Source organism: Diabrotica virgifera, chromosome 3 (assembly GCF_917563875.1).
Source record: "Diabrotica virgifera virgifera chromosome 3, PGI_DIABVI_V3a".
Classification (NCBI taxonomy): Eukaryota; Metazoa; Arthropoda; class Insecta; order Coleoptera; family Chrysomelidae; genus Diabrotica; species Diabrotica virgifera.
In genome coordinates, this window is record NC_065445.1 from 167194654 (window position 1) to 167221568 (window position 26915).

Genomic DNA, 26915 nt, shown 5'->3' on the forward strand with positions numbered 1-26915 from the left:
TTTTACGTTATGTTTGTTTGTAGTCGATTGTCTTTTTGGAAAAAAAAGTAGTCTATATATTTCTTTTCGCTTAAATGATTTTTTTAATTATGTTATTATGTTTAGTAAGAAGAGTACAGTTAGAAACTTCTATAACTAAAAAATCTTTATTAGTACAATACTATTTTTTTTAATTTATTACATTCTGTAATAAGTACTTCGAGTATTACATTAAATTAAATAAATAAATTAATAATTACAAAAACATTTTACAATACACAATAAAGATGGATAAACTATACAATTTTATAGAGTCCTGATGTAAAATTAGGTATGAATATTTTATGAACAGTTTTTATGATTTTTAATTGAAATCACTGGTCAATTCAGATTGAAATCAAATTTAAAGCCATCATTAACGCCAACGTTAACGCCAACGCCACCACCACCGTTATTGGCTTTGCCGCTGTCACCGCCATTGCCTTTGCCTTGGCCACGGCCAACGCCAACGCCAACGTTAACGCCAGAGTCCTTGCCAACGCCAACGTTAACTCCAACGCCACCGCCTCCTCCCCATTGAGGATCCGGGGCAGGTGCTGCGGATATAGTTTGGATTATTAAAAGGACGACGCAGATGGTTGCCTAGAACAAAAAATAAATGTTAAGCTCCCATTTCACAGAGACATTACGAGATAACGTACATTTATATTGTATTATTTACTCTAAGTTTTCAGTCTAAAATCTTGCCAGGCAGGCTTTTCTAAATGCATGGCATGCTACGACAATTGTGTTATTTAATTGCAACAGAACGAGCTATGGGGCTGTGCTAGTACCAGGGTTGGACAAAATTGGTTTAAAAAAAAAACAACAAACATGTTTTTTTTGGTTTAAAAACAATGTTTTTTGTTTTAAAACAGTTTTTTTCATGTAAAAAAAACCACTGCTTTAAAACAAAAAAAACACTGTTTTAAAAAAACACTGTTTTAAAACAAAAAAAAAACGATTTAAAATAATTATGTACTTCACTGGATTTCTAACGGGGATTCCCATAAACCTCAACTGGCACACCTATGGGATTCCCGCGAAGACGCGACCTGCGCGCACATACAACGAGTGTTTAACTGTTTCGTTTCCTTATACCACGTGATATTATGTAAATCACATTCGCTATTCAGTTTTTCAGGATAAGTCGGAAGCTTTAAGTTCTGCTTTATTATAATATAATTTCATATTGGTATCTTCGGTTCAAGTTTAATTTCTAGTGGATAGTTGCAGTGTATACAGTAAATTATATTAAGCTGATACAGTAGCGATCAACAGGTAGCCAAAACGCGTTCCAAGATTGCGGCTGTAATTTTGAATATTTTTTCGAGATATTTGGTACACGTATTCGTAATATAATAAAGAATGACGGTACAGAGCCCAATTTGAAAAATATATTAATATGTGGAAGTTACTCTGTAATTAAATACAATATTAAAAAACGAGCCTTTACCGCCAGTAAGAAGAACAAAAAAAATACACTTCCTTCAAATAAACTTTCTTATCCGATGCCTAGATTTTGTGTCATTTTGGAACTACTAAAGAAATAAAAAATTTTAGTACAGTCGACTCTCGATAACTCGAACCTCAATAAGTCGAATTCTTTGATAATTCGAATTTTTTCCGTTCCCTTGAGAAAACCTGCCTAAGTCGAAAAAAAACCATGCGTAACTCGAATTAATTTTGCACCCGAATTTTACCTTAATAACTCGAAGTGATAGAAAAATTACCTCTATAACTCGAAGTTCAGTAGATAAGTCGAAGTCTTTAAATACATTACCTCTATAACTCGAAATTTTCAGATCAACCCTCGCTAACTCGAAGCTGTGCTGTGTTTACAGCGAACCTGTGTTAGGTCAAAGACCTAGCCGAACAGGTTTGGACATGTCGCTGAGTGCCGTTTGCAGTCAGTTCCCACGCATTTAGTCAATAGAGTGGCACGTTCTCGATGCCGGTAGCATATTTACAGATTCTTGCGTGTGTAGACACCAGGGTGTTGAAATCAGTTAGGGTTTGAAAAAACAGTATATTTACACATGCTAGCGCGTGTTGACACCACGGTGTTGAAATCAGTTAGGGTTTGGAAAAACAGTACGTTTACAGACGCTAGCGTGTGTTGACACTAGGGTGTTGAAATCAGTTAGGGTTTGGAAAAACAGTACAGTTACAAATACTAGCAGATTTGGACAGCAGAGTGTTGAATCCAGCTAGCTTTTTTAGTAATTAATATACATGCATAAATGCTAACGGCTATTGACGTTGATTTTATATACTTACTGCTGTGGAAAAATATTTAAGTGATTTAGGTATTAGTAAATAATTAAACGTTGTTGGGATATAAACAATAATATATTAACACAAAAGAACAACATAAAAAATAATGTTGCTCTCAAGCTATTTGCTTGTGGAATTTTTATAATTAACTATTTAGATGGGAAATAAGCCACAATTAAATTGAAAAAATAATTTTATTAACGTTTCGATGCCCAAATCGCGTGTCGTTGTCAAAATAAAAAATACTACTACAGGGTGTTTGGTAAAGAATGGGCCATAGCTTAACCTCAGGTTCCTGAGGTTAAAATAGGCCGATTTAAGCTAACTTACCTTAGTACAAAGTTTATAATAACCGAGATACAGGGTGTCAAAGTTAAACTTTTTTTTATTTATTATTGAATATTTCCTGACAGGCATGAGATATCAACACGAAATTTGGTATGTGGGGGTTTTTCGGGACGAGAAAACTAAATTCTCTACCAAAAGTTATGTGTTGCCCAGAGGGCGCCACATACTCCTTTCAGCACTCATTTAATACGTTCAATTTTTTTTATCCGTCACTCCGTATAATTTTGACATTAAAATTTGTATTCCCCTATTAGTTTTACTTAAAAAAGGTATACCTATTTAAAGCATTTTAAATCTGCGGTGCAACATAATTTTTATCATAATATCATTGTAGTTACATCAGAAAAATAACTTAAAACCATAAAATTATCCAAAAATGTATCGCAAATTTATTCAAATGGAATTTGCGATGCAATGCCATAAATTTGAGAACTGGCACAATTATTATGGTTTTAAGTTATTTTTCGGGTGTAACTACAATGATATTATGCTAAAAATGATGGTGTATCGCAGATTTAAAATGCGTTTATCTCGAAAACGGTTGAGTTTAGAGAGATGAAAGAAGTATAGCTTTTTTAAGTAAAACTAATAGGAGAATAAAAATTTTAATGTCAAAATTATACAGAGTGAGGGATAAAAAAATTTAACGTAACAAATAAGTGCTGAAAGGCGTATGTGGCGCCCTCTGGGCAATACATAATTTTTGGTAGGGAATTTAGTTTTTTTGATGCAAAAAAACCCCACATACCAAATTTCATGTTGTTATCTCATATCCGTCAGGAAACATTCAATAATAAATAAAAAAAAAGTTTAACTTTGACACCCTGTATCTCGGTTATTATAAACTTTGTGCTAAGGTAAGTTAGCTTAAATCGGCCTATTTTAACCTCAGGAACCTGAGGTTAAGCTATGGCCCATTCTTTACCAAACACCCTGTATATTAAACAAAAATGTTGTTGCTTAGTAAAAAATTCTACTAATAATTTTAAGTAGTTTTTACATTTTAAAGTATTTTTTACTAAACAACAACATTTTTGTTTAATTTAGTAGTACGTATTTTGTATTTTGACAACGACACCAGATTTGGGCGTCGAACCGTTAATAAAATTATTTTTTGTTAAATTTAATTGTGGCTTATTTCCCATCTAAATAGTTAATTACAAAAATGCCACAAGCACATAGCTTCAGAACAACATTATTTTTTATGTTAATATGTTTTTATTTATATCCCAACAACGTTTAATTATTTATTAATACCTAAATCACTTAAATATTTTTCCACAACAGTAGGTATATAAAATCAAGGTCAATAGCCGTTAGCATCTATGCATGTATAACCACTAAAAAAGCTAGCTGGTTTCAACACTCTGGTGTCCAAATCTGTTAGTATTTGTAAATGTACTGTTTTTACAAACCCTAACTGATTTCAACACCCTAGTGTCAACACACGCTAGCGTCTGTAAACGTACTGTTTTTCCAAACCCTAACTGGTTTCAACACCGTGGTGTCATCACGCGCTAGCATCTGTAAATGTACCGTCTCTCCAAACCCTAACTGATTTCAACACCCTGGTGTCTACACACGCAAGCATCTGTAAATATGCTTCCCGGTACAGTATGAGTGACAACGTGAGCACTAGAAAAGTGAAAACTTTGAATATAGGGGACAAGTTGAAGATAATAAAGTTAGTGGGTGAAGGGAAGAGGAAAAAGAAAGACATTGCCGCAGACTTCAGCATTCCTTGCAGCACGCTGTCAACGATCTTGAAAAAAAAAGAAGAAATTCAACAAAGGGCTATCGAAGGTAACTTAAAATGTAAAAGGAAAAGAAATGCTGAATTTAAAGATGTAGAAGAGTGCATGATTAAATGGTTTAAACAGTGCAGAGAAAAGAATATTACTCTAGGCGGCCCATTGGTAAGAGAAAAAGCTGAGCACTTTGCTAGATATTTGGGCCACATAGAGTTTAAAGCCAGCAATGGGTGGCTTAAAAATTTTAAAAAAGGCACAGAATTTCTTTTAAGAAAGTTTGTGGAGAAAGTGGAGCTGTAGACGATGACGTAGTAGTTGATTGGAAGGCTTCATTACCAGATCTCATTAAAGATTATCACCCCAAAAACGTATTCAATGCTGACGAAACTGCTCTGCTCTTTAAGTGTCTCCCTGATAAGACTTACGAGTTTAAAGAGGAAAAATGTCACGGGGGCAAACACAGCAAAGAACGAATTACTCTTTTGCTTGCGTCAAACATGACAGGCACGAATATGTTAAAACCTCTAGTGATAGGGAAATCAAAAAAACCTCGATGCTTTGCAGGAGTAAAGTCATTACCTGTTGACTACACAGCAAATAGGAAAGCATGGATGAATGCGGAGTTGTTTGCAGATTGGTTACTTAAGTTAGATAAGCAAATGGGCAAAGGGAAGCGAAAAATTATTTTATTTATTGACAACTGCAGTGCTCACAACACTATTCCTGAGCTCAAATGTGTAAAGGTCCAGTTTTTACCAGCAAATACAACATCAAAATTACAACCGCTGGATCAGGGCATTATTAAGAATTGTAAAGTTCTTTACAGAACTGAAGTTGTAAGAAGATTTGTGGCTGATATTGAAGAAAGAAAGGAGTGTTCAATCAACTTGTTACAAGCCATGCGGTTGATTGACAAGTGCTGGAAAAGTGTAACAAAACAAACTGTTGTCAATTGTTTTAAGTCGTGCGGGTGTGCAATGGATAGGGACCAAGATGTGCCAAGTGACAATGACCATGAACTAGAACCGAGACTTCCCAACGCTGAAGCTGAGTGGACCGTGATAAATAACGAGCTCCCGAATTTAGACTTTGATGATTTTGCAAATGTCGACGAGGGTGTTTCAGTCTACGGATCATTCTCGGGCCAAGACATCATCGCAACTGTAACAAGTGAAGACGTACTCTCTGATGATGACAATGACGACGGCATGGAGCAGCCACCGGACATCACAACCAAGGAAGCCAAGGCCACAGTGAACACTTTACGTAGCTACTTAGAACAATCAAGTGACGTACCAGACAAAGTGTTCTCTGCTGTTGTTATTGAGAACATTATAGACTTAAATTCTGAAAGAAGCCTTAGGCAGAAGAAGATTACGGATTATTTTCAAATTTGAATTGTATGTACGTATGAATTGTAGGCATACATTGCAGTGTGACATTAAGTACAAGTAGTTACAGTACATATTAGTTTTGTAAAGGATGTAGGGAATACAAAACATCGTTTATTTGTACCCCTATAACTCGAATTTTATTTTGTTTACCTCTGTAAGTCGAATTTAGTGAAATATTACCTCTATAACTCGAACTATTCTTAAGTCGAACTATACGTAACTCGAAGAAAACAGCCGTTCCCTTGAAATTCGAGTTATCGAGAGTCGACTGTAGTTCCAAAAGGACACAAAATCTAGGCATCGCATCGGATAAAAAAGTTTATTTGAAGATAGTGTATTTTTTTCTTCTTCTTAATGGCGGTACAGGCTCGTTTTTTTTAATATTGTATTTAATTACAGAGTAATTTCCACATATTAATACACTTTTCAAATTGGGCTCTGCACCGCCATTCTTTATTATATTACGAATACATGTGCCAAATATCTCGAAAAAATATTCAAAATTACAGCCGCAATCTAGGATGGCGTTTTCGCTACCTGTTGATCGCTACTGTTTCCTCTTAAGTATATAAATATGTCATGTCAAGCAAGGAGGAGAGATCCAATTTGGATAAATTTTAATTTGATTGAAGTGAATATCAATTTTGAGGATGGGAGAGAAAGTAAAAAGACAGTGTCTAACGCTGAGTGTAAAAAATGCAAGTAGCAATTATTGTCTATATTAGTTGCAAGAATGAAAAAGCATCATGAAAAATATGTTTTAACTTTAACGAATGTTGATTTTGAGGAGACAGAGGAAGCTAATAGTAGGACTGTGAAATAGATGCTGTTGTAATTCAATAATTATTTACTCTTAATTTTCTTTTTCTTTCAACTTTATTAGGAGTATTGGTTTAGTTAATGTTACTACAGCACTCAGCACTGTCTACCAGTACTAGTATGCTTGCTACCTGAACATAAATAAAGTTTAGTCATTTACTTTTTTTCAGTTTCACTTTTTACTTCGCATTAATATTCTTATTGCACCTACTTACTCTATAATCTGTATTTGCAATTTTGCAAATTAGCAAACACAAAAATGTCTTATAACAATGTTGTTTAAATAAACAATAACGAAAAAAAACTATGTTTTAAAACAATGTTTTAAAACAGTGTTTTAAAACACAACTGTTTTTTTCCAGTGTTTTTAAACATGTTTTAAAACGTTGTTTTAAAAAGCTTGTTTTAAAACAGCCCAACCCTGTTAGTAAAAGTAATTCCACAGGAAACGAAGCATTTAACAGTCACAAAATTACTAGGTAGCCATATTTTTCAATTGGAACATCAGGAAGAAGTTAATAGAAAAGGCGAACCATAGCGTGGCTATCGAAAATTTTTAATGCTTCACGGTGTATTTTAAAAGAACTACGTATTGTTTTCAAACAGTGGAGTAGTTTTTAAACAATTCTATTTGTTTATCCCCTTTCAGAGAAAAAAGCTCGTTTTCAAATGGCTGTTTGGCGCGTTGTCAATATTTAGAAGCGATTTTTTGATCTCATTTTATTCGTAGGGTTTAAAATTTTCATGTTTTTAAAAAACTCTTTCCATTCATAATTTTTTATTAATAAATAATTGATGCAGAATGAAGGAACATTTTTCTCCTTATAAACAATTAAGTTATTTATCTGCGCCGTTTTAACCTTTACAAAAAAAAAATACGCCATATAAAAGGATATGAAAATATTCATCTTAAAAAATTAAGTTTGTACGACTGATCGAACCAAAGATATTTTTTTAATACACAGGCAAAAAATTTTTGCCATGGAAATTTTCCATGGCAACCTATTCATTTATAACAATTTTTAAACAAATTATAAAAAATGCTTTCTCGCTCTGAAATAACTTTTTTATAATTTGTATTATTTTAATAAATATAAATATTTGGGTACAATAATTAATGAAACTAATCAGTACACAGAAGAGATTAAAGCAAGAATAGGACAGGCAAGAAATGCTTTCAATAAACTGAAAAAAGTACTCTGTAGCAGGGAGATTACAATTTCTTTAAAGATAGGACTTCTGAGATGCTACGTGTTCTCCGTATTATTCTATGGGTTGGAGGCTTGGATATTAAAGGAGGATGTTTCGGACAGATTAGAAGCCTTCGACTTATGGGCCTACAGAAGAATATTAAGAATAAGTTGGGTGGATAGAGTCACGAATATCGAGGTGTTGAGAAGAATAGGAAAAGGTAAAGAGGTTTTAAATACAATTAAAGTCAGAAAACTGCAATATCTGGGACATGTCGTGAGGGGCGTTCGTTATAACTTGTTACAATTAATAATACAAAGAAGAATACAGGGTAGAAGGAGTCGCGGAAGAAGACGCATCTCCTGGTTAAACAATTTGAGAGCTTGGATTAATTGCACTTCTGCTGATCTCTTTAGAGCAGCGGTATAGAAAGTGCGAATTGCCGTGATGGTTGCCAACCTTCTTAGAGGAGATAGCACATGAAGAAGAAGAAGATTATTTTAAGAGGAAATTTAATCTTGTAGTTTTTCATAAAATGCTAACTTTAATCGTAAAATTCAAAGAAACAATTAAAAGTGCCGAAAAAGCCAATTTTAACATTTTCGGTTTTTTTTTTTTCAATAGGTTGGGCATGGGCATCGAATTTAATAAAATCTTATTGGATGCATGCTTAAAGTAGTTTTTAAATAAACAATTTTTGATTTTATCTTTTCAATCATTTCAAAAGAATTTTTTTTGTATATCTTCGTATATCTTTCGTAAGAAAGAGTTTCGTATCTCTACCCGTGAACATGATCCTGCATACAGATTTTTTAATGCATTGATGAGTGTGGAGGATGGATTTTCTGTTAACATAAATAGTTCATTCCGTCAAAATAACTGTCAAAGTCGTGCTCGTTTTTCTTGGATTTATCCAAAAAAATATTAATTTTGGCAGTTTTTTGGTATATTCCGGGCTTATTTTCAAGTGTATTGGTTTACTAAAAGTTTCTGTTTTGTGTGTTATACGGGTATAACATTATTTTGTTCCCCCATGGGGGAAACAAGTGTAGGGACGTCTTTGTTGACGAAAATGTCAGTAGATAATAGTGAGGCCTCTCTGGACAAAAATGCTTGCATGGAACCAGCAAAGAAAACCTTTAACCTGCTTTCAGATAAGTATAATATACAAAATATTTGGGTTTATATTGAGAGACTTAATAATGAAGGTAGTCTGGGCAAATTGCATCCTATGTGTGTCGCAGATATTTTATTTAAGAAACTTAAACTCACTAACATTGTAGAAATCAAAAGTTTAGGAAAAAATCGCATAAAAGTTATGTTGAAGTCCTTATGGGAGGCAAATAATTTGGTAAATAATAAATCATTGAAATTAGAAAACCTTAAGGCTTACCTACCAAATCATTTGTTGGAAATTAAGGGCATAGTACGCGATGTAGATACGAAATTTAATGTAGATTATTTAATGGAAAATATAGAATGTTCTTCTAAAGTCACTAATATATACAGAACCAAACGTAAAATTATAAATGACAATAAAGTTGAATTTGTCAATAAGAAAATGATAATAGTCACCTTTGAAGGCAACGTTTTGCCAAATTATGTTTCCTTCAATAAGGTATTTTGCCCCGTAGAACAGTATATTACAAGGGTCGTTCAGTGTTACAAATGTCTTTTATTTGGGCACGTATGCGGTCAGTGCAAAAGCACACAAGAACGATGTATGCAATGCAGTCAAATTAAAGAAAAAGATCACAATTGTAGTAAAGAACTCATATTTTGTATGCATTGTAAGGGTAAGGAACATATTTCAATATCAAAAAAATGTCCTCAATTTGAGAAACAAAAACAAATTAAAAATATAATGGTTGAGCATAAGATGTCCTTTCTAGAGGCACGTAATTACTGTGACAAATCTTTTTCAAATTTTGTAAGCAATAATTCCTTTGAATGTTTAGCAGATAATGAAAGGAATTTTCCTAGTCTGCCTTCCACTAGTAAAAATATTTCGATATCTAAACCAGTTTCTAAAAACCCAACTTCTTTTGCTTTTACTCAACCTGAAATAAATAATACTAATAAAAAAAGAAAATTTAATTCACCAAGTGCACAGACGACTGCTGAGAAACCGATGTTCCCTTTTGTTTTCGGGCCTGATAAGCCTTTACCTGTTAATACAACTGTACCAAATTATGGTAATATTGAAATTAAGAAAAATGTAACAGAGATTCTTTCTACTTTTATATTGCAACTTTTACAAGGTATACAAAATTTTGATGATATACGATCAATCGATAAAAAATTAATAGTCAGTAGCATTGAACAGGTATTGGAGGGTACTTTGATTAATATTAAATAAATAATGCCCTGTCAACCTAAATTAAAAATAATACAATGGAATGCTCGTTGTGTTGTCTCAAATAAAAATAGTTTGATGCATTACTTAGTAAGTAAAAAATAGACATAGCTCTTATTAGTGAAACATGGTTTAAAAAAAATGTGTTATATAATTTTAATGGATATAATCTGGTTCGTAATGATAGGTCAGATGGTTATGGTGGAGTTGCAATACTTATAAATAAATCAATTTGTTTTACTGAACTAAAAATAGAAAATAATAAGTACAATAATGAAATACAGTTATGTGCTATAAAAATTAAATATGGAAATAGACAAATTAGTTTTATATCACTGTATAGGGCACCTAAAATTAGATGCACAATAAATGATTGGATGAACATATTTTCCCAGGTACAAAAACCAATTATAATTGGAGGTGATTTTAATGCCCATCATTCTGTTTGGGGTTCAAATACAAATGATGAAATTGGAATACAACTGATTAAAATGGCAGATGATCTTGAATTTACAGTTTTAAATAATGAAAATCCAACTTTACTAACTCAACCTAATCAGAATTACTCAATGATTGATGTTAGTCTCTGCAGTCCTGATCTTGTTAGTAAGACTGAATGGTATGTCTCTTCAGACACTCTTGGATCGAATCACTTCGTTATACATGTGGATATTTGCATTAAAGACGAAACGGAAACAATTTTACCGAAAAATAAATGGAACATCAAAAAAGCGAATTGGCCTTTATATACTTCTTTGGTACAAAACTTTTTTAATAAAAATGGTGATGTTCAAAATAATGTATCAAGCAAATATGAATATTTAATAAATAGTATAAATTATGCAGCTGAGATTGCAATACCACAGTATAGAACTTTTAAGCCAAGAACCCGAAATCCGTCACCGTGGTGGAATACTGAATGTGACATGATTATTAAAAAGCGTCAATTATCACTCAACGATTATAAAAAAGAACGTAATTTTGAGAACTATATAAAATGTCAATCAATTATGGCAAGTACCAAAAAACAACTAAAAATTATTGCAAAACAAAGCTGGGTCAATTGGGTTTCTTCTCTCAATAAATCAATTCCATCATCAGTACTCTGGACTCAAGCTAGGAAGTAATACAGAAAATCACCAACAAAATCAAAATCTTTTGAGGATGATTGGATAGAAGAGTTTTTTGACAAAATAGCCCCACCAACAGCAAAATCTATGCCTAATGAATCTAAGAAAATCGATACTGACAAAAATCATTTTTTATTTCAACCTATTAGACTAACTGAACTAAGTTATACCTTAAATAATCGTCCTAGCACAAGTCCTGGCTATGGATTAAGTACCCTATGATTAATATGCTTCCTGCAATCGCTAAAGATCTTTTATTGGAAATATTTAATGAAGTCCTATATGCAGGTACGGAAGAATTTAAAGAAGTCATTGTCATTCCAATTTTAAAACCAAACAAAGATCCGAATCTGGCACAATCATACAGACCAATTTCACTTATGTCTTGTATTCTCAAAGTTTTAGAAAGGATACTGAAAGTAAGACTTGAATGGTGGATAAATGAGAAAAAACTACTTCCAAATTCTCAGTACGGCTACAGACAAGGATGTGGTACTATGGATGCCCTCGCTACTATTGTAACTCATATTCAAAATGCATATTCTCGAAATACATATGTACCAATGATATGTTTGGATATTGAAGGTGCATATGACTGTGTTAATTTAGATATACTAAAAGACAAAATGATTCATCGATTCGAAATACCTTCTCTTCTAGCTCAAAATATTGTCAATTTCTACAAAAACAGGAAAATATATATCAGGGTTGAAAATAATAAACTCATTGGACCACGTTTTAATAGCTCAGGTCCCCACAGGGGTCAGTTTTAAGTCCTTTTCTATTTAATCTTTACACAGCTGATTTTCATAATATTAGTATCGACAATATTTCGTTTAATATAATACAATATGCTGATGACTTTTGTATTTATACTGAATCTAAAAAATATAATGATGGCTTAAACACATTGGAAAATATCCATGAACATTGCTGTGAGTGGTTTAAAAAAAATGGTTTTGAGTTAGCAAACAACAAGTCTAACATTTGTATATTCACTAGACACAATGTACCTCAAAGAGAACAAATACAATTAAATGATGATTACTTTCCTGTTTGTAAATCAGTAAAATATCTGGGTATGATTATGGATACCAAATTGACCTGGAAACTGCACGTTGATTTTATGCTTGATAGATGCAGTAAAGCACTAAATTTTCTTAAATCAATTGCAAAAACTTGGTGGGGTGCAGATGTTGAAACATGTCTTTTATTTTATCGTTCATATATCAGATCTATTATAGATTATGGCTCAGTACTGTATGGATCGGCTAGTAAAAATATTTTAGGTCGCATAGATGTTTTTCTAAACACAGTATTGCGCTGTTGCATAGGTGCTATGAGATCTACCCCTATCGAACCACTCTATGTTGAAACAATGGAACCGCCGACTAAATTCAGAAGGGAATATCTCAGTCAAAAATTTCTTCTAAAGATCCGATGTTACAACACTTGTTTATATAAAGAAATTAGTACTTTAAATTATTTTGATTTAACAAATAAATATTGGGCTCACAAAAACTCGCCACCGTTATGTGAGGCATTTCGAAACACTGCGGATAATAATACTGAACTTGCAGTTGCAAATAAAGTGGTAGATTTCGAAGATTTCTTTGAGTTACTAAATCAAGTAGATATTATACAACCCAGTTATCATGAGCACTTTTTATTAAACAGTATTGTTTTAAACAACTACCTTACAAATTGGTCAAAATCTGTTTGTATTTATACAGATGCATCCAAAAGTTCAAATGGTACTGGTTGTGCCTTTTATATTCCAGATAAATTTATAGAAAAAATGTTTAAACTGCCCTCAAATTTCTCCATTTTTACTGCCGAGGCTGCGGCGGTATATGAGGCTTTAATTTATTTCAAGTTGGCATCCTATAATTCCGCAGTAATTTTATCTGATTCATTATCTGTGCTTACTGCTATTCAAACACCTCACCTACCTTGTAGTACTTCTAATCCATACATTTTTTTAATAAAAAAAATCTTATTTGAAATTAATAAACACACCCCAAAAATAAAACTTATGTGGATCAAAGCACATTCAGGACTTACACATAATGAGCATGTAGACCAATTAGCTAAAAATTCCCTCATCCATGGAACAGTAACCAAATATCAGCCCTGCATTCTAGATGCTTTTGCTTGTTTAAGAACTGAACAGATGAAGAGCTGGAAAACACACTGGGAAAGGTACTGTAACATTTCAACAACACAATACTGTTTGATACAACCGATTATTCCAGAAAAACCTTGATATAAGAATTTCACCCTCCCTCGCAAATACATATCCACCATCAGTAGAATTAGATTTGGACATGCATGTTATCCTGCACATTTATTTAAAATAAACATATTAGATTCGAATATTTGTCAAGAATGTGAGGTTAAAAGTGACTTGAACCACATATTTTTTGAATGCAAAAAGCATAAACACCTAACCAATCACCTAATTAAAAGAATTATAGACCAGAACATCCCACTCCCTGTAAATATTCTCTTTATTCTGTCACTGAATAAAAAGAAAATTTTTGACTGTTTGGTATCTTTCTTGTCGGATAGTAAAATATTATTGTAATTAGTTATAAGTATTTGTAAAATATGTTTAAAAAAATATAAAAAAAATAAAGAGAAAAAAAAATTAAAAAAAAATAAATAAAAACATGAAACAAAAAAAATAAATAAAAAAATTAATAATTAAAAAAAATATTAAAGAAAAAATCACTAAGAGGATTTAAACCTCCGCGGGGATGAACCGGGTTGACATCCTATCGTAGTGACAAAAAAAGCAAAAAAAAAAAAAAAAAAACTAAAATACAAAAAAGAATGCATTTATTTTAATATTAAGATTAATATTTTTATTTGTAAAATGTATACATTATGTGTTCTTGATAAACATTAAGTAATATAATATATTTATATTTATTAACATAGTATGTACATTAGCTGTAATGAGTAGGTAAATAAGAAGTAAAAAATTGTAATAATATTATAATAACCAAGTTTCACTAATTGGCAATATCTTTAATACATTTACTTTTGATTGAGACTGGCTGAATGACCATAGTCCAAGCCAAAAAAGAAAAAAAAAACATAAATAGTTAAGAGAATGGAAAGAAAGTTAGAGACTTATCAACCAAGAGAACAGGCAGGATTCCGAACAAATTATGGAACAAATGACCATCTACAAAGTATAAAAAACCCTGATAGAGAAAGTAGTGGAATACAATAAACCCCTAGTTCTAGTTTTTATCGATTTTCATAAAGCCTTTGACACAGTTGAACTTAGCAAAATATTACAGGCGCTTAAAGAATGCAGGCTAGATTATAGGTATACAAAATTATTACACAAAATATACTTACAGGCAACAACCCCTGTCAAATTACATACTAACAGTAATCGCATAAAAATAGAACGGGGGGTTAGACAAGGAGACCCAATGTCACCTAAACTTTTTAATACGGTCTTAGAACATGCTTTCAAGAGTTTGGATTGGATGACAAAGGGAATAAAAATAGATGGAGAATATCTAAACAACTTACGTTTCGCCAATGATATAGTCATAGTAGCTGAGGATCTAGGTATGGCAAGAGAGATGGTACAAGAACTCGTTGTAGCTACAGAAAATGTAGGTTTAAATATAAACATCTCAAAAACAAAAATAATGACAAATTTGGTACCCAACCAGAACATCAGTATTGGTGGGAAGGAAATAGAACTCGTAGATAGATATAAATACCTGGGACATGAAATTACGATTGGCAGGGATAACCAGACTCATAAGCTGAAGAGAAGAATCGGTCTTGGGTGGGCAGCATTTGGAAAACTGAGAGAAACTTTTAAAAGTGAGTTATCCACATGTCTAAAGAGAAAGGTATTCGATCAGTGCGTCCTCCCAGTCTTGACGTACGGATCAGAAACACTTACCTTAACTAAAGCCTCAGCTACCAAACTAAGAGTCACGCAGAGAAGAATGGAGCGGTCAATGTTAGGAATAACTCTGCGAGACAAAATCAGAAACGAAGAAATCAGGAGAAGAACAAAGGTGACTGACGTCATCGAGAGGATAGCCAGGTTGAAGTGGAGATGGGCAGGACACGTAGCCAGAATGACAGATGGGCGATGGACGAAGAGGTTATTGGAATGGAGGCCAAGAGAAGACAAGAGAAGCGTCGGTCGACCGCCTACAAGATGGACTGACGACTTAAGAAAGGTAAATAAAAACTGGATGAGGGCGGCGCAGGATAGATGGGGTTGGAAACGAGGGGAGGAGGCCTATGTTTAGCAGTGGACTTTTGAGGCTGGATGATGATGATGATGATGATGAGTGTGTAGCTCACTGGTGAAGAGTGTAGAACGTCCTTTATCTTATTTAAGAGTAATATCATTATTTAAGAGTAATGTTATCATAAGCTTTTTGTAAGTCAACGAATGTGAGGTGCATTTCTCTGTTTATTTCTGTTTTTTTTTTCTATAATTTGTGTTAAACTAAATACGTTGTTTGTACAGGAGTGGCCAGCTCTAAAGCCCTCTTGTTCTTCTTCTTTATATTGGCTGTATTCGGACTCTATTATGTCTCTCAGTATTGTTCTATACAGTCTACTGAGTGTACTGGACACCAAACTTCCCCTATAATTTCCGAAGATTCTCCTATCATTTTTCTTATGGATGGATGACATACAAGCCATTCTCCATTCATGGGGTACTGGATGTCCATATAAGAGTTCCTCAAAGACTTTTGTGTTAGCATTCAAAATAGCTTAGGTGTTCCATTTCTAATCAGTTCTACTGGAATACCTTCTGGAACGTAAGCTTTATCATTGTTTAAGCTTCTCATCATCTTATCATAATTTTTACGTCGATAATTATATGTTCTCCTCCTATTTCTATACCTGGTGAAGCTATATTTTATAGATATTCTCATCATTTTTCTGTTAACAAGTTTTTATATTGGTCCATCCATTTTTGTGACTGTACCAAAAGAAAGATTAACAACATAAAATATGCAGTTGATTATGATTATGATAAGCTCTGCTGAACAACTCCAACTACTACTAAACAAGAAAAGCAGTGTCTATAAAAACTATGGACTAAAAATGAATTTAAAAAGGGCTTAATAAATGATAATAACAAAGAAAACAGATATACAAACAAACAGATATTTGTTAAGTGTACCGATAGAAAGGGTTAACAAAATACAAATATAGTATGTTCGCAAAACTCAGACACAACTAGCTAGTGATTTTGGTAGGTAATTTTTTTTGTGTTTGATCAATTTCGCCAAAATTACTAACTATTTAGTAATTATTTTTTTGCCAATTTTACCAAATTGGCAAAATTACTTACTAAAATTACTAGCCAGCTGTGCCTGAGTTAGCGATCCGACTATATCTGGAAACTTGCATTTCAGAAAATAACGATCAAACAACAGAAATGAGGGCCAGGATTAAAATATAGATTTACTTTATTGTTACTGAAAATTATACAATTTTATAGATGAAGCTTACAAAGAGGCAGAAATTAACAATAACAATTACAGTCAACTTTATCTGGGACACATAATGAGAGGACAGCTTACTGCCAAAACCAACTAACTCCACTTTTTGTCGATTCTGAGTTAAGTACGCCTTTGTACTTAATAATTATCAAAGAATGTACTGATGAAACCAGACACTTCAAAGCAGATTTTAAATGTGGGGAACAGAAGGGTCTCAAAACAACTAACTCCAATGATGACACTTTTATTCAGCCAAAAACAGATATCTGCAGTTGTCTACACATCTCTGTTTAAATAAAATAGTAATTTATCATTTACAATATTCTAGTTTTGCCAAAACAAGACACGTGCCAGATATGGAGGACAGTGATGTTCAAAGTTACCTGGAAGTTGACTAACTTTGTACAGCCAAAACCCGACAAATGCCGAAAAAAAATGTTTTTGTACTTTTTTTTAACTTTTACTTCATTTTAATAATTTTTTAACAAAATGTTTCGTTTATAATGTTATTTACTTTAATATTTTTTCAGTCATTAATGCCCGGTTGCACCAACAGATCTTAATCTTAAGACGAGAATAACATAAGAATTAATATAATATAAATATAATATATTATACTAAAAATATCATAATATAGTCATAGATATAATTGATAATAAGGCAAGAATCGAAAATTATGATGCAACGTAAGTGACACTCAAGGAGGCCCTACCTATAAGTAGAGCTTAGCTAAGCTGGAGCTTAAGATCTGTTGGTGCAACCAGGCATTAATCATTTTTAAATTCAAACGATTTTTCATTTCAAATTAAGGTTTAAAACGTCGATTCCTCAAAACTTTAAAAAGTGGAGTTAGTTGGTTTTGGCAGTAAGCCGACATTATGAAATGCTAAAATTGATAATACCGGAAAAATAAAATCACCAAGGAGTATGGGAAGAAGGAGGGTGGAGTTTCAGTAGTAAGTCCGGTGTCAGACACCGGAAGAGCTACACGTACGAGCGGAGCGGAGCAGCAGCGAGAGCAGCCGAACGAGGTGGGGGTAGCCCAACTGTGAACTTTTTAGTTCAGTCTTGAATGTAAGCAAGACAGCAGTTGAGCGCTTCTCACTCTCTGAGGCGAGAAGGAGAGGCAAAGGCCGATCGACTGGATGTGGTGAAACTTAGGGAGTTTGATTTTATTGAATTCTCTGAGACGCCACAGCTAGAGATCGGTTAGCAGAAAATGTAAAGCGGGCTCGACGTGAGCCCGCTACGGGATTTCTACTGTGCCTCCGTAAGGGTATCGACACTGCAAGGTGTAGTTCTTTGGAATCTACATCGGACAGCCCCGGCCCCTGGGTCAGTAGAACGAGAAAGTCAAGAGGATCCCGTACCCAGTTCTGTCTGGGCACGTGAACAACCGCGCTTGGTACAGGGAGCCAACCCTGAAACCGAGCTGGCGTCGGGCCAGTCGGCAGAAAAAAAGGCTTCGCCAAAATTAGGACAATTCGCCCCCAACCCCAGATGACTCGAGTCAGATCTCGGTCACCCCCCCCCCGCTCCATGGCGCCTACCCCGCCAACTTATGAGGACACACGCAAAGTGGGTCCTAACCTGTTTCAGGAATTAAGCGCAGATGAAACTGACGGATACTCGTCCGTGGACGACAGAAGCGCGAACAATGATGGTTTTAAACTCCCTAGGAGCGAGAAGAAGAGGGAAAAGTCCAAAAGAAGAGAGAGGAGAAAAAGAAAGAGAGCGACGAGAAAAATAAACCAGAGGAAACGAAGAAAGATAAGGACAACCCAAAAGTAGAAGCCATGGAGGAAGAAGTTCCCGACGAGGCAGGCAGAGGTACCATCAAAAGAGCACGGACAGCCAAATCCGAGAGCGAAGAGGGTCCGAATGACGAAGTAGCAACCCTGAAAGAAGTGATAAAAACGATGAGTGCCAGGTTTCAAATTGCCGAAGACCAAATGGCAAAGAAAGATGAAGAAAACGAGCGACTAAGGGCCGAAATCAAGAAGATGTCAAACCGGTTGGACGATCTGTTGACAGAGCTGAAAGAGACTAGAAAACTCATTGAAAAAAATCAACAACAGGAAATGCAGACTAAACCGAAGCCACAGCCAGCCTCTGAAGCCAAGAAGCCACAGCCAGCCCCTGAAGCCAAAAAGCCAAAACCAACCGCTGAAGAGAGACAGAAAAAGATTCGAACCGAAGACAAACTGAAAAAAAAAAAAGAAGAATTCCCGGTACTGCCATCCACCTCCAAAGATAAAGAATCGACGACATGGGATCGTCAAGCCAATAATTCGATGAGGGCCAAGTCACCCCCAATAGAAGTGCTCCTGCCAAAAGGACCAGTCCAACCAATCCATCCAGCTACGAGCGCAGGTGGTGGTGCGCCTGCCCCAAGACGTCCCAGTGTCTCAGAGTCAGAATGTCAGATGGAAACCAACCAAGATGAAGATACCGTAGCGTTGCCTGAACAACAGGTAATACACCACCGAAAACCGCCTGTAATAAAATTACAGAGCGTGAGCGAGACAGGGGCCATCCTCAGCATTGAGAAGACAAACCGAAAAAAAAAAAGAAGAATTCCCGGTACTGCCATCCACCTCCAAAGATAAAGAATCGACGACATGGGATCGTCAAGCCAATAATTCGATGAGGGCCAAGTCACCCCCAATAGAAGTGCTCCTGCCAAAAGGACCAGTCCAACCAATCCATCCAGCTACGAGCGCAGGTGGTGGTGCGCCTGCCCCAAGACGTCCCAGTGTCTCAGAGTCAGAATGTCAGATGGAAACCAACCAAGATGAAGATACCGTAGCGTTGCCTGAACAACAGGTAATACACCACCGAAAACCGCCTGTAATAAAATTACAGAGCGTGAGCGAGACAGGGGCCATCCTCAGCATTGCCCAAAAACAAAAATCATTACGATTAACAAGATCCACAGGAGCGGTAGAGAAACCCTAATACAAACCAAAAGCCCCGAAGATTATAGGAACATGGTTAGGATAGTGGAGGAGTATGCTAAAGCATACGAAGCCAAAGACAAAACCAAAAGGCTACAATGGATAGCCTTCCCGTTAGACGAGGATAGTTAACCCAGAGTGGTTATAAGAGGGTTACCAACAAATACCACAGAAGAAGAAATAAAAAACGAAATGGCAGCACAATATAATATTGTCTGCCATTCAGCGAAAAACATGTCCACCAGAGCCGGCCCAAAGGGACAGCTTACAATGTTCGTCCTGACTCTGGACCATGAGGACGTCGAGGATGCCAAGCGAATCACAAACCTGTGCCACATGAAAGTCATGGTAGAGGACCTAGGAAAGGCTAACGGACCAACGCAGTGCTTTAACTGCCAGGGCTTCCACCACGCCCAAAACGCGTGCCACAAAGATCCAAAGTGTGTGAAGTGCGGTGAAGACCACCAAACGAAACAGTGCAAACGGGACAGAGAAGTTAAAGCAACCTGCTCTAACTGCAAAGGCAGCCATCCAGCCAGCTACCGAGGATGCCCTAGGTGCCCAACATGGGGAAGAACATCACCAATGAGGCCACAACATCAAGCACAACAACAAAGACAACCGCAAGCAACCGGGGCTTCCTACGCCCAGGCCACACAAAACGCGCAGAACAACACAGACATCCCAGACGAAGACTACCTAGTCAGAATGGTCACCAACATAGTGACTAAGGTAGTCAAAGAAGTGATATTGGGCACCAGGGAGGCACAGAAGTAATGCTGACAGAAAGGGGATACTTGAGGATAGGCTCCTGGAATCCGGGAGGCATAACAACAAACCAGAACATCTTAGACGAAATCGCCAACAGATACGAGATGGACATCGTAGCCATACAGGAAACCAAACTTACCAACAACTTAAATCTAAAGTTTACTGGATACGATGTATATAGGAACGACCACACGAGAAGATCAGGAGGAACAGCCATCCTAGTCAAGAAGGGAATCAAACACACAAGTTTCGCGACTCCACCACTAGTAAACATGGAGGCAACAACAATAGACGTGAAAATGAGGCAAGGCGCAGTCAGAATAACATCAGCCTACGTAAGACCACAAGACACATTAATGGATGAAGATCTCGACGCGTTCCTAAACATCGTCGAATGAACACTAATAATAGGAGGCCTAAATGCGAGATCCCCCAACTGGAATGATAGGGCTACGAACCGAAACGGAAGATTATTAAACAGCTACATAGAAAATAACGTAGATACAATGGCAATGGGCCCAGAAGATCCAACACACTTCCCAGGAAATGGACTACCCACACATATAGACATCGTTGTTGCAAAGAACCTAGGACTCCAAGCAGAACTAACCACACTAGACGAAGGGAACACAGACCATAACCCCATTCTACTAGAACTAGGAACATGGGAAGAAACAAATCAACCGAAGAGAACTAAAAAGAAAATAAAGTGGATAAATTATAAAAGATTAGTTAGTGAAGGAATAAACATAGTGCCAACTATAAACGATCCAGAACAAATAGAAGAAAAAGTCTTAGAGCTAGAAAACATCATACAAGAAGCGATTAGAAACAGCACAACGGCAGAAGAAGTTGAGATCCATACGGGAAGGTTCAAAGACATACCACAAGAAGTAAAAGATCTTATAAGGGAAAAGAACAGAGCGAAGCAAATAGCCAGAAGAACGAGAAACAGAGTAGATAAACCTGGGCAAATACACTAAACAGAGAGGTGAAGACGGCTCTTCGACTACACCGCAGCGAAAAATGGGAAAACTTCGTACAAGAGATGGAAGAATCAGACCCAAACATGAAAAACGTCTGGAAGCTCCAGAAAATGCTAAGAAGCGACAGAAAACCCATCCCCCATTACATGGAGCAGACGGCATGGTTTACTCCATAGAAGAAAACGTTGAGGCGATGAGGTCCACACTCGAAAGTGAATGCAGGCTAAACTTCCATGAAGACGAGGACGACGACTTCTTAGAAGAAGTCAAAGAGCAAGAAGAAATACCAGAGGATCCAGAAGACATCACCCTCCCAACATCACCGGAAGAAATAAACAAACACATAAGAAACAGTTCACCGAGAAAAGCGCCTGGTCTAGACGAAATATCAAATAGAGCCCTAAAATACCTTCCCAGAAGAGCCATAGTGTATTTTACAAACATAGTGAATGCGATTTAAGATACAAAAGATTCCCAAACAGATGGAAAGTGGCCCATGTCATCATGATCCCAAAACCTGGCAAAAACCACACGTTCCCGCAGAACTACAGGCCAATCAGCTTACTCCCAGCGATCAGCAAAATAGTGGAAAGAATCATCCTCAGAATACTGCAACCGGAAACAAACAGGCTAGAGATAATCCCAGAAGCTCAATTTGGATTCAGAGCAGAGCACTCCAGTGAGCTACAAGTACTTAGACTAACTGAGTACATAGCAGCTGGTTTCAACGATAAGCAATACACTGGAGCAGCATTCCCGGACGTAAGCAAAGCTTTCGACAGAGTATGGCATAAGGGACTCATATATAAAATGCGAGGCTATGGGTACAGCGGGGCGATGACGAAGCTGATCTCTTCGAACTTGGGCGAGCGGAGCTTCAGGGTTCGGATAGGACAAGTCCTGTCCGAGCTCGGGAGCCCGGAAGCTGGGGTACCGCAAGGAGCAGTCCTGTCACCCCTCCTGTACACAATATATACCGCAGACGTACCTAGAACTCCGGGTACCATTATGAGCCTCTACGCAGACGACACAGCGATAGCGGCCAAACATAGAAATGTAGACATAGCAGTGACCAACCTGCAAACAGCGTTAGAAGACATAGAAGAATGGAGCATAAAGTGGAAGATAGCCATCAACTCGGAGAAGACGCAAGCGGTACTATATAAGAAAGGAAGACAAAAGCCAGAAAAACAATTGACGGTGCAGAACACCCCCATCGTGTGGAAAGCCGATGCCAAATATCTAGGAGTCATCATGGACAAAGGATTAACCTTCAAGAAACACGTAGAAGCCACAGTCCAAAAAACCAACATGGCAAGAGCAACACTAAGAGGATTAACAGGAAAATGAAGTAAACTGAGACTGAAGACTAAAATAAGGCTCATACACAGCATAATATTACCGATACTAACGTACGAATCTCTCGCATGGGGATACGTGTGTAACACAACAAAAAAGAAGATACAGGCGGTCCACAACAACAGCCTAAGAGAAGCAGTCAAAGTTCCAAAATACGTAGCCGAACGATTCCTCTTCAGAGAACTACAACAAGTAAGAGTCACGGAAATGATGAGAGACAAGGCCAGGGTAAAATTTGCAGAACTGGAGCACCATCCAAGCCCAATACTGCGAGAGATGCTAAGGTACGACGTTTTCCACCGGTGGAAGCACAGACGTCCCAAACAACAAATATTCTAAAGAGGGATAAATAAATAAAATATTGTAAACAGTGAACGGTTCGTAGCTCGAAAACAAGTGCCGAAGAAAACGTAACACACGTAGGTCCAATACCACGATCACCTTTAAAGTAAGTCAGAAATAGAAAAATACAGAAGAGCGTAAGCCCCCAAAAAAATATATAAAATACAAAAAAGGCGTAAGCCCCCAAAAAATATAAAAAACCAAAAAAACACCCAACCACAACTCGAGCAACAAGTCATTGGACAGAGCTCAATGGGGCTCGGTACAATGACTTGGGGCCCAAGCATGCAATTTTAGTTCCGCGGATAAGTAATTAAGAAGATAAAGGCATAGAGCGCTTCACGCTGGCCTAGTTTTTTTTGCATTCGATTAGGGTACCACATGGAATCTTATTACCTAGGATTCGATTGTGAAGAGCATTTGGCTACGATAGTTGTGCCCCCATCGCGCATCAGCGTGCTATGGGGGGAAAGGGATGGCCTGGGGCATTGGAGCGAGGTGGGGTGATCCCTGTTTGTGCTCGGGTCAAAACACCTCGCCCCAATGAATTGTTACACCCGAATGTACTTTTCGATAGGGTGGACATCTCCCACAGGTCGGGTTGAATCAAATTGCTTGCTTGCTTGAAGAAGGAGGGTGTTATGATTGAAAAATTTAAGGGGTTAGTTTAAATACAGTTCAGTATAACTGTTTAGGTAATTTAATAATCAATAGTAGAAGTACTTAGAGAAGCGGTAGATAGAGTAAAGATATTGGTGATGATATCAAACCTCCGATTGGGAGATGGAACTTAAAGAAGAAGACTAAACAGATAAATTTAATAAAAGGAAAGGATATAACATTGAATAACAAACATTATTAATTTTAAATTTATCAAAAATTAAAGCACAAACTCACCACTATTGCAAACACATTCTTCATCTTGAAAAAAAAAACAATGTTATGGACAAACTTCTGATAGAATGGACTGTAATATATTATATTAAAAACTTCTTGTATTCAGCTAAAAAATTAATTACAAATTGTTAAAAAATGTGATTTTATATTATGACAATCAATCTAATAATTTTAATGACAATCTGACAAATATATGTTGTGTATTTTTGATGCTTGTTTTTTCCCGTCATTGAGCAAGGGCGGAACTGTCTATCCAATAATAAATAATACTTTTCGTCCATACTCCCCGCCTTGAACAGCTCCAAGACCGTTCAAACACAAATCACCTAAGTTAATGAGGAACACTAGAAACAAGTCTCAGCTAATGGTAATGCACAAATTTTAGTTATTCCTCGTTTATAAAGTCCATGAGCGGTTTTAACAGTTACCACTCGAATTTCACCATCATCACCAGGGTGAACAGACACTATTCTTCCTAACTGCCACTGACAAATGGGCAAATTGTCAGATTTTAAGAGCACTAAAGATCCGACTTGAATGGTGGAAGTACTACTTCTCCATTTATGACGTTGTTGGAGATCATTCAGATAAATCTTTGACCATTGCTTCCAAAAGTCTTGCAACAATTTCTGAATCAGTTGGAATCTGGACAATTGGTTTATTTTTATCTCTCCTTGAAACGTATGATCAGGGACAGCGGTCATCGGTCTTCCGATTAAAAAATGTGAGGGAGTTAAAGGAGTGTAATCGTTAGGATCAGATGATAGAGCATATAAAGGACGTGAATTCAAAGTGCCTTCAATCTGAATTAAAAATGTACAGAATTCTTCATAAGTTAGAAGGGTTTGACCAATAATACGAGATAAATGATATTTTACCCCTTTTATATTACTTTCCCATAATCCCCCGAAATTTGGAGTACTAGGAGGAATGAAATGCCATATAATATTCTGAGCTGCGCAAGAGGTGACAATTTCATCCTCTGATTTTCTAATGAAATCATACAAAATTTTTAGTTCATTTTTGGCACCTACAAAACTTGTACCGTTATCTGAATACAGATGCCCGGGTTTACCGCGTCTAAAAACAAATCTTCTAAGGCCTGCCATGAAAGCTTCAGATGTCAAAGAACTAATTAATTCTAAATGTACTGCTTTCGTGGCGAAGCAAATAAATAAACATATGTACGCTTTATACGTTTTACATCCGCGACCTTTTCTATCCTTTAATGTAACTGGCCCTGCGTAATCTAATCCAGTTATGAAAAAAGGTTGTGATATATTAACACGATGTTCTGGCAAATCAGCCATAATCGTAGAACCAGGTTTGGGTTTAAACCGATAGCATCTAATGCAATTCCTTACAACTGTTTTAGCTAGGGACATCCCCGCAATTATCCAAAATTTTTGACGAACTGTCGCTAACAAGAGTTGTGGACCTGCATGTTGAAGTTGCACATGCTCATGTCTCAATATTAGTTTGCTTAAAACATGAATCTTATCTAATAGTAAGGGATGTTTCCCATCATAATTCCTAGAAGATTTTCTAAGACGTCCTCCTACTCTCAATAATCCAGTTTCATCTAGAAAAGGCGTTAAAGGTAATAATCTACTCTTTGACGAAAGGTCTTTACCGTTATTTAATAATGAAATTTCTTCAACAAAACTTTCTGTCTGAGCTAATCTAACAAGAAAAACCTCTGAATCAGTAAATTCGATTGCTGAAATCGGGCCATACCTTCTACTATTAGACTTTGACTTTGAATTATTAACAAATCTTCTACAATAAGCCATAATTCTAATTAATTTGTTCAGATTCGAGTATTTATAAAAAAGTGAATTAAAATCATTTTTTATAGAAACTAATGCCTTAGATTTCTTTCTCATTTCAGGAAGGTTTGATATATCAAGTAAATCATAGAACTTAGTTTTATCAAAATCTGTTGATAAAAATTGAGGGCCATTAAACCAGAGCTTACAGTGAGCTAATTGGTCTGGCAAAATTCCTCTACTACCAATATCTGCAGGATTCTCAGACGAGCTAACATAATTCCAATTTTCAATTGTAGTACATCTTTGAATTTCTGCAACACGGTTTCCAACAAAAACTTGAAGGTTTGCTGGGTCATTATTGAGCCAATGCAAAACAATTTGTGAATCACACCAATAATATGGAGTGTACTGAAAAGTAACAGAATCTGAAACAGATTTCATAAGTTGGACCAATAATAAGCTACCACACAATTCTAATCGAGGAATAGTCAATATTTTGACTGGGGCGACTTTAGTCTTAGCACATAACAAGTGAACATTTATAGAACCTTGTGAATCAATGCATCGAGTATAAATTGTTGCACAATATGCGTATTGTGAAGCATCACTAAATCCATGTAATTCTATTATTTTAGGTTTATTACTCAGAACGCACCGTGGAATTCTTAAATCATTTAAGTGACATAACTTAGACTGGAACTTTTTCCATTTATCACACAAATCAAAGGGGACTTCGGAATCCCAATCAAGTTTTAACGACCAAAGAGATTGAATCATAATTTTTACTAGGATTATACAACAGCTGGCTAAACCTAAGGGATCATAAATTTTTGCGATTGCAGAAAGCATTGTGCGCTTCGTTATTTTTGATAAAAGATCAGGGTTTTCAACATGAAAACTGAAAATATCTAACTTACTAGACCATTGAATACCAAGAGTTTTAATACACTCGTGATCTCCTAAATTAAGTACTTTTAAAGGATCGGAATAATCTTTAAAGTGATCTAATACCAATTGGTTGTTTGAAGACCATTTCCTTA

At 35.9% G+C, this 26915-nt stretch overlaps 2 protein-coding genes across 2 annotated transcripts in view; both read right to left on the reverse strand.

The window, feature by feature from the left end:
• The window catches only part of LOC114339846 (period circadian protein-like), a 93137-nt gene that overhangs the window by 62497 nt on the left and 3725 nt on the right, over window positions 1-26915 (reverse strand). The gene's annotated exons all lie outside the window — the stretch shown is intronic.
• On the reverse strand, window positions 195-26678 carry LOC126881379 (uncharacterized). Its single transcript, XM_050645618.1, has 2 exons — window positions 24104-26678; window positions 195-621 (listed from the first exon to the last, which is right to left on the reverse strand). The coding sequence occupies exon 1, from the start codon at window positions 26650-26652 to the stop codon at window positions 24448-24450; it is 2205 nt and encodes a 734-aa protein (XP_050501575.1). The 5' UTR covers window positions 26653-26678; the 3' UTR covers window positions 195-621; window positions 24104-24447.